The sequence below is a fragment of the Gavialis gangeticus genome, unplaced genomic scaffold, assembly GCF_001723915.1.
Source record: "Gavialis gangeticus isolate Ggan-Ray unplaced genomic scaffold, GavGan_comp1, whole genome shotgun sequence".
In the NCBI taxonomy this organism is placed as follows: domain Eukaryota; kingdom Metazoa; phylum Chordata; order Crocodylia; family Gavialidae; genus Gavialis; species Gavialis gangeticus.
Genome location: NW_017728980.1, coordinates 5,728,227 through 5,740,298, shown reverse-complemented (window position 1 = coordinate 5,740,298; position 12,072 = coordinate 5,728,227). Strand labels below are relative to the sequence as shown.

Here is a 12,072-nt window from a genome sequence, read left to right as displayed (position 1 = left end):
TTATGTTTGTTGGTACTTCTGTTGAAGGCATTTTTGTTCTCATTGAGTGCATCTACATGTGCCATTAAGGTGACATGATTAACTCTGGCATACTTCATGCCAGAGAAGACTGCTCCCAGGTGCAGTGTACACGTGCACCTGGTGGCAGCAGAGGGACTGGCTAGGGCACAAAGATGCTACGTTGCAGGCCTAGGTGGCAGGCAGCCCCTGCACTTCAGTACCCTTTGAGCCCCAGTCACCACCTACGTATGCGTTTCGGTGGAGTAAATCACTTCACCGTAAGCTAATCCTGTCAGGGACAGCACATCTTACTGTAGAGTCAGTTAATTTACAGTGCCCTAATACTGGTGCACGTGTAGACAGTGACACTTTTTACTGCGGATCTAATTAGTAAATCCAATCTCAGTTTGGATGAGTTACCAATGCTGAGATAACTAGTTAGCTTCTCTGAATCTGGGGGTGCAGTGTAACTAGTGATAAACAGGAGCCTATCACTCAAGTCATGTCCGTGAAGACTGTGTTTAAGCCAACCTTTACATATCACCCAAGTTCATTAACTAATTGAACCACCTGTGTGATCTGTGATGTGATTAAAAGTGATGAAATTAACTTTTTTTGAGCAAGTGCTTAGGGTGTTTGTTCAGCTGTGAATTAAGGTTTTGAACCTTCAAGTAGCTATGGCAACAGCACTCCACTGATATGTGAACTATTTGAACAATCCAGAGAGGAAAGATACCTTTCCCCAGCGCTGAGGCTGTAAGCCGAAAAGACAGCAAAAATAATCACCAATGGCAAGAAGTATTTAAACGCAGCATGGCCTTGGGTTGCAGGAGTCGTGTGACTGTGGGCTGGAAAAGGTTCGTGCTCATGCAGACGCTGTTTTGAACGGATGTTTTTCTTCCTAGATATTTCTGCCTATCCAGGCGGTACCCTGCATCTGCAGGCACCCGGTTCCTCCAGTGTGCACCTAGTGAACTTGTATTTGAAAGAGCCTTCCTCAAAGGAGTGTGCTGAGACTGGCCTGTTCTAATGACTGCCAGGTCCTCCAAGCCAAGCGCAGGCCAAGTACTACGTCCTGTTTTGATGCACTATAGCATATGTTCAGGCCAGCATTCATTTTGCATCCCCTCTCACATTTTTTTGGCTCTACTTGCTCTTCTGTCTCCTGATTCTGAATCCTTGGGTCTGCTGGGCAGCCTGATCACCAACTGGAAGGGGTTCTGGTTTTGGTTTTCCTTAACGTCTAGTCCATTTAAATTCCTACAGCACGTGTTAAGTCCTGTGTCCTGAAGGAAACCAGTGGTGCCAGGATGAGACCAGATAGAGCTACTTAAGCTTGTAAACCATAAGGCAGTGCATTTGGCTGCCTATTATGGCATCTGAGACTTCAACTGTGACAAGTCTCGGCTATAACCGTGCTTCTGTAAGTCTGTTGGTTGTTCATAGTAAACTCTTCACTGCAGCAAGAGGTGGAAGCTTTACATTTGAGTTTAGGATTGCGTCTTGGTTGTACTCGGATACAAGTTCCTTCACCCAAAGTTAGAAAAAGGAGTTAGATGAATAATGCGTTTACGTGCACGTGGGCTTATTGCACCACTGTGGAGTAATGGGAACTGACAGGCTAGCCCTGTGAGCAGCTGACCCCTAGCCAGGCAGGTAGGGGATGTCTCCAAAGCTGTATCAGTTCTTACGATGGCATAACAATAGTCAGGGAAGTATATAGAGAAGGGGGAGGGAATTGTGGGGACTTCTTATAGTTATCTTGGACTTCTGCTGTTTGTCCCTTTCCAAGCCAGTCCAGCCCATTGGCTTACTGTGTTTTGCCTATGTAAAATTCCAGATTTTCCAGAGCATGGTATGCCATTATGCAGTTCCTAATTCACTGGGCTACCGTGATCTCAGCAACTGGGAACCTTCATGGTATCTTTCTGTAGGAGGAGTAAACAGGTCTCTGTTTGCAGCCTCTTGGACATGTTGGTCTAGTACTCCAGGGATTTGGCATTTTGAAGTTGTGTATAATCACAGTGTTGTGACTTTGGTAGTTCAGTGGGTTTGGGAACTTCTCTCTTTCTTTGTTTTTTGAAGAAGTCTCAGTCGTAGAAGGAACTTCCCTTCCTCACCAGGAAGCTGGGGGGGAGAATAAGAGTTCTATGGGGTTTTTGATTTGTAATACTTGGAGCAAGTCCTCTCCTCCCATTTATACAGCAAGTGGGAAAACACCCTGGTTTAAGGGAAAAGAGTATGTTGTAAGTAAGGAGGCTCAGGACTTTCCAGAGTTGGTTTTCTGGGGGGGGGAACTCCCTTCTTTAATCATTGGTGATTCCTCAGCCTGATGTTTGTTTTGGATTCATCTGTTTCCAAATTTTCCATATAGCCAGATCGAATGTATTCTCTGGTATCCTCCCCGTAGGAGGACTTGATCTTATATCCATTCACGGATGGACTGTAGGATATGGACCTCTGTTTGGTCTCCTGGAAAGGAGTGCTGCAGTGATGGGTGAAATGCATAAACCTGGATCTTGCTGTCATACATGATTCATCTGATGCCTCATGAGATTGCTGTAAAAGAGCTTTGTTCCATGAGAGAGCTGACTTTGTTCAGCTAAGGCATGTGGGCAGAACTCTGATCTCCTAGACATGAGATGTATGCTCCTTCCCCGCACTGGGCGGGGGTATGGAAGAAAACTTCTCCCTGGACCTATTGCACTGATGCCTCTGGTCCTGTCTGACTGTCCCCACAAGGGACCTTGCTGACTTTGTCCAGCCCTTTTTCCTAAGCAAGATACTGTTCCTTTGACCTGGCTCTTCACTACTCTGGAATAGTGAGAAGCAAAGCACGTGCTGTTTCTCTTCCTCAAAGCTTGCCATCTCTTGTGCCCCGCTCGAAGAGGACAGAGTAGTCGAATGAGGGGGAAAGGGGAAGGGGGGGGGACATCTTCAAGCCTGACTCCTCCTTTAGCCTGAGAAGAAACGACACTGGAAATTACTTTACTTTAAGCCAGGGGTGGGCAAAATGTGGGCTGGATGCAGCCCGCCAGGCCATTGTCCGGCTCACGGGGCCCCTCAAAAATTGAGAACTTTAATATTCATCTGCCCCTGGCTGCCTGTCATGTGGCCCTCGATGGCTTGCCAAAACTCAGTGAGCGGCCCTGTGCCCAAAATAATTGCCCACCCCTGCTTTAAACTGTCTCCATTCCTCAGGGTCTGGAGCTGAGCTGGGACCTGGAGTTCCGGTTTGTTTTTGCTACAGATTTCATTTTTGGGCCTATGGCCTATCTCGTGTGTAATGGCAAATAGGATTTGCTATAAATAGCAGTTCGTTGGTTTGTACCAGCCAACTCTGGGCAGAGCAGACACTTGTCCGCTGCAAGTAAATTAAAGACTAAAACAGTCTTGGGACTTGGTCAAAGGCATAGCAAGATCAGAAACATTTATACCTGGCATTGTTCAGTTACTGGAATATGGATGTTAACAGGGCGACCAGTGCATTGTGGCCCAGTCTTCAGGCAATGGGGACAAACTGGACATGCAGTAGTGTGCAAGTGTTTGGAGGGTTGGGTTTGCAAGGGCACTGGTCTTGCTAAAAAGATCAGTGTCTGCTAGGAAAGAAGCACTTGGGCAGAGATGCTTCAAAATCTCCATGTCTAGCTGCTGCTTGGACCCTTGGCCTGAACTCTTGCAACAAATCTCCGTTGCCTTGCAAAATTTGGAATTGGTTTAGAGTGAAAAGTGGATTTTGTACTCCATCTGCTGAAAAGGAGTACAAAATGCCTGTTTTCTAGAAGCTAGTAAAAATAAGCAGGCTGTTAAACTCCTGGTATGCCCCTGGTCTGATTTAAGAAAAACCCTGTTGTCTGAGTCCATTTATCTCCCTTACTAGGCAGCAGCAGGAGTTGAGAACAGAAGGGGTCTAATCTTTCATTTCATTCATAAATCTGTTACGTGACTAGAAGATGTCTGTACTGCAGGATGCCAGTTGTACGACTCTAAGGTCAGTTGGTGGTGGGTGGCGTAGTTTATGGCATTTGCATCAGAAGGTGCCGCCAATGCAAATACCATCGGGCTGTGGTAGAAGAGGGAGGATGGCAGGGTTTGCAGAGTACATTTCAACAGCTGCTCTTCTCCTGTGCATTTTCATTAGGAGTGGCTTTTGGGGGGTGTTTTTACTTCAGAAATTAGATCCCAATTCTTCCTTGTCCCCCTATCTCTCCCAGAGTAGTCTTGAGAAGCGGCCTCTTTAAAACCTGAGCAGGCCTTATTCCCTGGGTGGCTTTATTGGGCTCTACACTAACCAGTGTGGTTGTTGGATGGGTTTCAAGGTCATTGTTCAGTCCTCTGGTTCATAGTGGTTAACATGGGAAAGAATGTGACACTCCCTCCCGATTGTTATGGTTTGGAGGTGAGCTCTAATCTTTCTAGAGGTGTGTGTGTGTGCCAGCATCTGCAAATGTAAATGCCTGTTGTAAACTGCTATGGCGGAGGAGGAGGAGGAGGAAGGTGGTAAGACTTGGAAATAAACAATTTGGTTGAAAAACATGATATGCTCTCATCATCTTCAAGGGAGAAGGTTAAAATCACCTTTCTAGATGTGTTCACTTGGTAACAGATTCCTTCAATAGCCTGGGCTAATAACTTGATCTACTGCCTTGAAGGGCTGAAACAGTCCTTCTGCTGTGACCCATTCTGAATGGACTCTGGTTCATGGAATAAAATGTAACCTTGGCTTTTTCTTCATAGGCACTTGCAGCCAATGCTGGAACAGGGTTTGCTGTGGCTGAGCCTCAAATTGCCATGTTCTGTGGTAAGCTAAATATGCACGTGAATATCCAGACTGGGAAATGGGAGCCTGATGCTTCTGGGACCAAGAGCTGCTTTGGACGAAAGGAAGAGATTCTGCAGTACTGTCAGGAGGTGAGGCGGCTCTTCTCTGGAAAGAAATTGCAAAGTTTTAGCTTACGCAGTAAAATCCCTATTATCCGGCATGAGTGGGGAATGTCTGGTGCCAGTTATCTAAAAATACTGGAGCTGGAGGTGGGGCTTGCATGCAGCAGCACGGGGTAGTGGATGGCGGTGGCGGCACAGGGGTGGGGGCTGCATGCAGCGGTGCAGAGTGGTGGATGGCAGTGGTACAGTGGTGGCGGCATGGTGCCGGCTAGTAGAATGCCGGAAAACAGGGATTTTACTCTTCTGTCTGATCAGGTCTTGTTTTCACATGCTGCTTCATGTGTTTTGAGGATGAGCGCTCCAGCAAACTGGCTCTTTTACCAGTGCATGACATCCTGTTCCTGTTTTGCTGTTGGGTGTGTAGCTAAAGCCCAAAAAGACTAAGATAAAATCTTGGGGGGTGGGAAGAGGGAGAAAGAGTTAGATCCCTTTCCCCAAAGAAGATTGAGGTGTATAAGGTAATTGACTTTAGGCTAGGAGTCCTCAAGGGAGTTGCATGCCTGTGACCCATTACAGTTCAGAGGGACTTGAGCATCTTTGACCATTCTAGCCTCTAAGCTTCCTGACCGAACCAGTGCACATTATGCTGACTTATTTGTACGTGCGGAGTGGAGTTCTGACAGCGTTCCATATCTAATCTAAATATTTAAAGTGTAGTTGTGTTATCATTGGCGTTATGTTCAGGCCGGCACAGAGCTGCTAGAATATTACAAAAATGTTGTCTTGTAAACCTTGGCAGTATTAGAAAGCTTTTTCCTGTTGCAAACTCCTGATGTCGTTGCAATATGCTCTTGTACTTCAGCACATTAGCTTTGTGAGATCTGTTTTCCTGTTCATCTGGAATGAGGGATTGTTGACAAGCAAGTAAAATATCATTTGGCTATTTGGCTTTAAGCATAAGGGTGGAACAGCAGACCATGTCTAGGCTTGAATTCTGGCATGACTATTTTACAAGGCTGATATAACTGGTACTGCATCTGGTTCACATAGCACTAACCTAAATATAAGCCTGTGTCTAGACTTCAGGAGAACTTGAGCACAACATAGCTATCGTATTAATACATTATACAAAATAGGTGGCTTAAAGATAAGCTAACACTTCATTATGTTGTTTTGAGTTAGAGAACCTGCTTGTGTCTTTCCTGTTCAGAGACCCCTTTTACATGTCCTGTGTCATGGTCTTGGTAGGAATAGCTTTGACTCCTTTCTAATAAAGGGTTTTTTTTGTTTTGGTTTTTGTTGCTGTTAATAAACAGATCTATCCAGAGCTTCAGATTACAAACGTGGTAGAAGCCAACCAACCGGTCAGCATTGACGATTGGTGTAGGAAAGGCAAAAAGCAGTGCAAGGATCACACTCACATTGTCGTGCCCTACAAGTGTCTGGGTAAGTATGTACCGTGAAGTGGGTCTCAAAGGAGCAAGAACTCTTTTTCCAGGAGGGTGGGAGGGGGTTGTCTTATAGATTCTGATACCCAGATTGGTTGCTTGGAAAGGAGCCAGCCTCTTAAAGGTTTCTTTCACCTGAGAGACCACGTTTCTAAATTCCTGTAAAATACCGATTTTTCTATAAGGTGACACCCTACACAGCCCCGCTTCAGCAGATCAACAGCTTGATTACAGCTACGTAGGAATAATGGTGACTGACACGAAAGAAATCCATATTTTCTCTGCAACTGTCAAATAACTTAAAGGCTATTGTGTTAGAGTATCATAGACCTAGGGATTTTAGTACATTGATCCTCTCTCTGCAAAGGTTTAATATTTTGGTACTTCAGAAACTCAGATTCTCAGTATGATCATGTTCCCTGGTTTAGATTTGACTTCTCTCTCTTTTTCCTAGACTGACTATATTTATACCTAGTGATTTCAAATGGCTCCTCTTTCCCCCAAGTGGGATCCCAAAATGTGTCTAGTGTTAACTGCCAGCGATCATTAGACATAAGATTACACTGGGTTTATTGAATCAGTGCACCCAGATAAATGGTCTGCTTGTTTACAGCAGGGACTCCTAACCTGTGCATTGTGAACATCAGCTCAAGCCCATCACAGACCACTCTGGCAGTGGCGAAGGGAGACGGAGCTAGTCAAATCCCTCGTTGGTTCTTTGCTTGAGCAGATTTGCATAGCTTTTTAAAACAAATCCTGTGTCGTGCAGAGCATTCTCCAAAATGCCTGGGGGTGGAGTGGGGAGCGCTTCATAGGAAGTGCTGCGAGAACAGTTCTCTCTGCAGCACCTCCATTTGTGGACCTTTCTGAGGACTGAATGCAACTCGAGTGAGAGAGGAAAAGTGGATTGATGGGCTTTTACAGAGGTCTCATTCTGTACAGCCCTTCCACTGGAGCATCTCAAAGCATTTCACAGAAGTTAACAACAACATTTAATGCCTTCCTGTCAACTAGGGCTCCATTGCTGTCGGCTCTTTACAGCTTGGGAAGCTGAGGTATGGAAGAGTAAATGCTTGGTACACTGGGTACATCGGTCAAAGATAAGGAAAGTCAGGGCTCTCCTTCCTAAAAACTGCCTGTAACTACAAGCTGTGGTCCTTAAGCTGTGCCGCCCTGTTTCTGCTGACTCGCACAAACGTGCCAGGTGCCATTTTGGTCACGCTGGACTCTGCAGAAACAGCAAAGGCAGTGCCCCACAGTGGTGCTTACTTGAAAGGAAGCATCAAAAAACTCTGTAACCCTATGCAGTATCTTTTAAGTTGCTTTGAAAAAGGGGACTCGGCTCATAAGGGAGCTTCAGTTTTCAAATATTCCTGGTTGCAGATGATGGGGTGTCTGCATCTGAATAAAACCTCTCCCTATTAACTTTACCTGTCAGCACTGGTGATCAGTTGCTGAATTACTTGTTGTAAACAGGTGAACTGCAGCAATGGAGGAAAGGTATGATTTTTCCTCCTATCAAAGCATTTATTGTGCTCGTTGCACAAAGTACTTTTGTGTTCCCTTTGCTGCTTGTCTCTTCCATGCTGCATTAACCCCCAGTTCATCTTCAGACAGGATCTCTCCACCAGATGATATTCAACCTTTCCCCCCCCCCCAGTCAATGAAGCTTTTTGTTTCTAAAAGTGGAGGGGGTGGGGAGGGGAGTGAGGAGAACCCATTAGCACCTTCAATGAACTGTAAAATAAATTTAACAATAGGATGCTGGGAACAGGACTGAGTCTGGTGAAGTGTGAAGAGGCAAACTGCTGACAGTTCTGGCTAAGTTGTTAGACAGCATGGAAATGCCTGATGTGGCTGGCTGATCTCTGAAAGGAGAGAGCTTTGTAAGCATTGATCAGGGATGGGGGGTTGGAGAGGGAATGTGCCATATACTTGCAGCATGTGCTGGTCTGTTCCTCTAAATGGGGTCCATCTTGCAGAAGAGGAGAGAACTTTTGAACTGGTGTGATAAGAGATGAGGTGGGGGATGAACAGTTGTCTGTAATTTGCTTGACTGTTGCCCTCATTAGTATGCAGGTAACTTAATCCACAAACTGTGTTTTGACTTCATGCACAGGAGAAGTATGCTTGGGACATCGGCATCTTTGGCATCAATTGTATGGGCTTGGCAAAAGTTTGTGTGTTGAACTACTGAGATTGTCTGCAGAGGACACATTCAAGGTGGCTGGGACAAATACTCCTACTCCCTGGAGTTCCAAGTAAAAGACCAGCTTGTCCTTTGAAGTGCTTGTCCCCCATATTTTTTTTGGTAGCCAGTCAATCAAAAAAAAAAAAAAAAAGTTGCCTAAATTTGATCTTGTGGGTGTCAGTCATGAGTTGACATACAACAAACTCTTGGTTCCAGAATGATAAAAGGTATCATTTTGGAACCAAGAGTTCTAGTTTTTTGGATGTCTTTTTTTTGTCTCAGACCAATACTGCTACCAAGTACACACCTGCGTCATAGACACACCGATCAGTCTGTAGAAATGAAGGGTGTGTTTTTTAACTTAGTGTGGGTTTGCTGCCTCGGAACACCTGGGTTTAAGATGTTCTAGTTTGGTTAGGTGATTTGGTCTCCTTTCTGATTAAAGTTACTGAAAGTGTTGCCTGACTCTCTCCAAGGCTACCTAAAATAATTCTGGAGTTTGGGTGGGGGGGGTTACTTTGCAGTTTAGAATATGAATGCCCTGGCTTTGACATAAAAGGTGGTGGTTGCATTGGAGAGAGTCTTGTTTTTTTGAGTGTCGTTTTAATGTTGCTACACTGAGCTGTAGTAGATGTTTAGTAGGATGTGTTCAGCCATTTGCATTAGTAGGGTTTAAGTTGATCAAGCAGAGTGACTTTGTTACAGTGCAGAAGCTTGTAGCCAGGGTTATCAGAAACATACTGTTCAGTTTGTAGGTGGGATTTGTATGTCAGAGTCCGATATCTGCTTTACATAGTTGTGTGGGCTTACAGGGCTTTTATTTTCCAACCTTCGACATTTCTCTTGGAGTATCCAGCTGAAGAAATGCTTTAGCCATGGGTGACTTGCATTCATCCCTGGATCTAGCGTATGGGTAGCATGTATTTGAACAACAGAAGCAAAAATTGTTTTTAATCTTAACCCCAAACTGTCTCAAAACTGATGCAATGAAGTGAGCTAGGAGCTTATGTATTTCCTGACATAAGCAGAAAATGGCTACTAATGCCCTGCAAGCATGGAAAATGCTCATACAGCAAATATGCTGGCTTTTGGAATACTGGTGGCCCAAAGCTACCTTCTTGCATGTAATGCAAGCTCCCATAGGAATTAGATGACGTTTTTTACAGAATACCATACAAACAGTGCTTTCAGACCAAAGATCTGCATGAAACTTTATTACTGTACTTTGTAATTTCTTTCTTTCCAAGTTTGCATTCAGCTTCTGTTCAGGCTTTTAGTAGTACTACTTTGGTTAGTCCACTAGGTTTTTACTACTTAGACCTAAATTCTGAGCTTTGTAGGCCTTATATTAGAGCACCTCTCCAGAGGTGGCTATTGATGTATACCTGAACTTTAAAGTTTGTGCAGCACCATGCAGATACCTAGTGGAGCAAATAACCAAATCTCCCGTTTTGAAGATTTTAATGCTAGTCTTCTCTTGAGTTTGAAGGTCAAGAATGAATCTAAAGGGACATGAATTGTTATTGATGGAAACTTCTTGTTTTGCAGTGGGTGAGTTTGTAAGCGATGTCCTTCTAGTTCCAGAGAAGTGCAGATTCTTCCACAAGGAACGGATGGAAGTGTGTGAAAGTCACCAGCACTGGCACACTGTGGCCAAAGAGGTAATTGGCTAATGTGACCAGAACAATCTTGGCTACTTTGTCTTTGTTATAGAGTTTCTGAGCAACTCGGTGTCTGTTTTACAGAGGTATAGAAGTTAAATATGTTAAAGCACTCTTATCCTCATTTTACAAATTCTGAATGAGGCTAAAGCTAAAATTTCAGAAATGTGTTGGGGATTTAAAGAATGCATGTAGATTTATCTCGGGGAAATGTCACCCCAGGGGACTTATCCATAGTCATGGTCCCAGCTGAAGCACAATTTGGGGACTAGACTCTGGTTTCCCAGGCTACCATTCCCAGGGATAAGAACCGGAGTTGTAGGGACGGGTTATTTTGTGTGGCAGCTACTGCTGGAGAGGTTGGAATTGCAAGCCTCTCTTGAATAAACCCCCTCTTCAGTTGCAAGAAGAAAATGTATCCCATCTTCTTTGGTTAACTGGGGAAAAATAATTATTTAAAACCAATGCACACTCGCTTCAACTGATAATGATGGAATCAAGTCAATGACTACAGAGTGCATGCAGTATTGTTAATATAGGCTTTAAATACCACTTAGCATTGAGGCTGACAAGGTTGAACATTAATACATCCCATTGCTGCCCAGCTGTTGTAGAAATTGGTGCCAGCAGAGCACCTTTTTAAATTTTGAAGGCCTCCTTCCTAGCCAACCTTAAGTACATAGAGAGTTAAAAGTTGTTTGCCTTGGTCATGGAGTTGGAAAATTCATCCAGATAACAAACTTGGATCTTTCTTGCATCCATAATGTAACAAAGCAAAAAAGATACAAAAGAGTTCCAGTGTATATAATAAAGGTTTCATTCATTTGTGCAGCCATAAAACCGTATACTTCCTCAGTTTAAAATAAATGTGCTGTTAATGTTTCTACTTGCTGTTCACATTTTGACTGTCCCGAATTGTCCAATTAGATTTTTTCAGCCACAGCATGTAAAAATAAACTTAACGCAAAGCCCATTTAAGCAATTACGCACATACTTCTATTTACAGAGAGAAAGTTAATGAAATGACTGACCAAAAAAAAAAAAGGCAAATGTTATTTTGAAGTGCTGCCTCTTTGGCATGAAACAACTTGAATTATTTGGCACTCAGAGTCTGGTTATTTTCCCAGAACTGAACACTAGCTTAAAACACATTAGCAATTGTTGAGCAGTTCAGGTCATCAACAGCAAGGAATATTGTGTTGTGTGACTAAGTCCTCTCTAAGATTGTACCCATGCTACAAAATTTTTACCCACTTTTCTGCACTGTTTGTGTAAGGCTCTGTGACACCAGGATTAAAATATCTTGTGTATGGTAAAGCCTACACTATTGGTAGTGTTACTGGAATTGCATGGTTGGTGAAGACTTCTTTAGCCTTAAGCGAAATGTGATGCTTTACAAATGTGCTAGTTTAAGAGAAGACTAACTTGACTATGGCTTCCCTTTCAGGCATGTCTGACAGAGGGGATGATCCTGCACAGTTACGGCATGCTGCTTCCTTGTGGAGTAGACCAGTTCCATGGTACAGAGTACGTATGTTGCCCTCAGACCAAAATTGTTGACGAAGCCCTTTCCAAAGAGGAAGAGGAAGAAGATGAGGATGAAGATGAAGACTATGACCTTTATAAAAGGTAGGGTTTCTGATTGCCTTGCAAGATTAACGTGGATGTAATGAGGCCGTTGGCTTAATACTACCAATTTCCCTTGCCAGGAGGATGAAGGAGGGAATTTCTTTGCTTTTGGTTTCACAGGGGAGTATCATGGACGTGGAGAAGTCTCTCATTCCTGAGAAGGACAAATGGCTTTGCTGCCCTCTTTCAAAATTACTACAGAGCCAAGTGATTTGCTGCTACCATCTCAATCCATAGCCAGTAAAAAAAAAAAAAAAAA

At 43.9% G+C, this 12,072-nt stretch overlaps 1 protein-coding gene across 6 annotated transcripts in view; it reads left to right on the top strand.

The window, feature by feature from the left end:
- APLP2 (amyloid beta precursor like protein 2) overlaps positions 1-12,072 on the top strand; it is a 101,138-nt gene that overhangs the window by 49,018 nt on the left and 40,048 nt on the right. For all 6 annotated transcript variants that reach the window (XM_019509305.1, XM_019509297.1, XM_019509274.1 and 3 more), the window contains exons 2-5: positions 4,738-4,911; positions 6,201-6,330; positions 10,072-10,184; positions 11,632-11,813. In XM_019509305.1, coding sequence (XP_019364850.1) covers positions 4,738-4,911; positions 6,201-6,330; positions 10,072-10,184; positions 11,632-11,813 — 599 coding nt within the window. The remainder of the gene's footprint in view (positions 1-4,737; positions 4,912-6,200; positions 6,331-10,071; positions 10,185-11,631; positions 11,814-12,072) is intronic.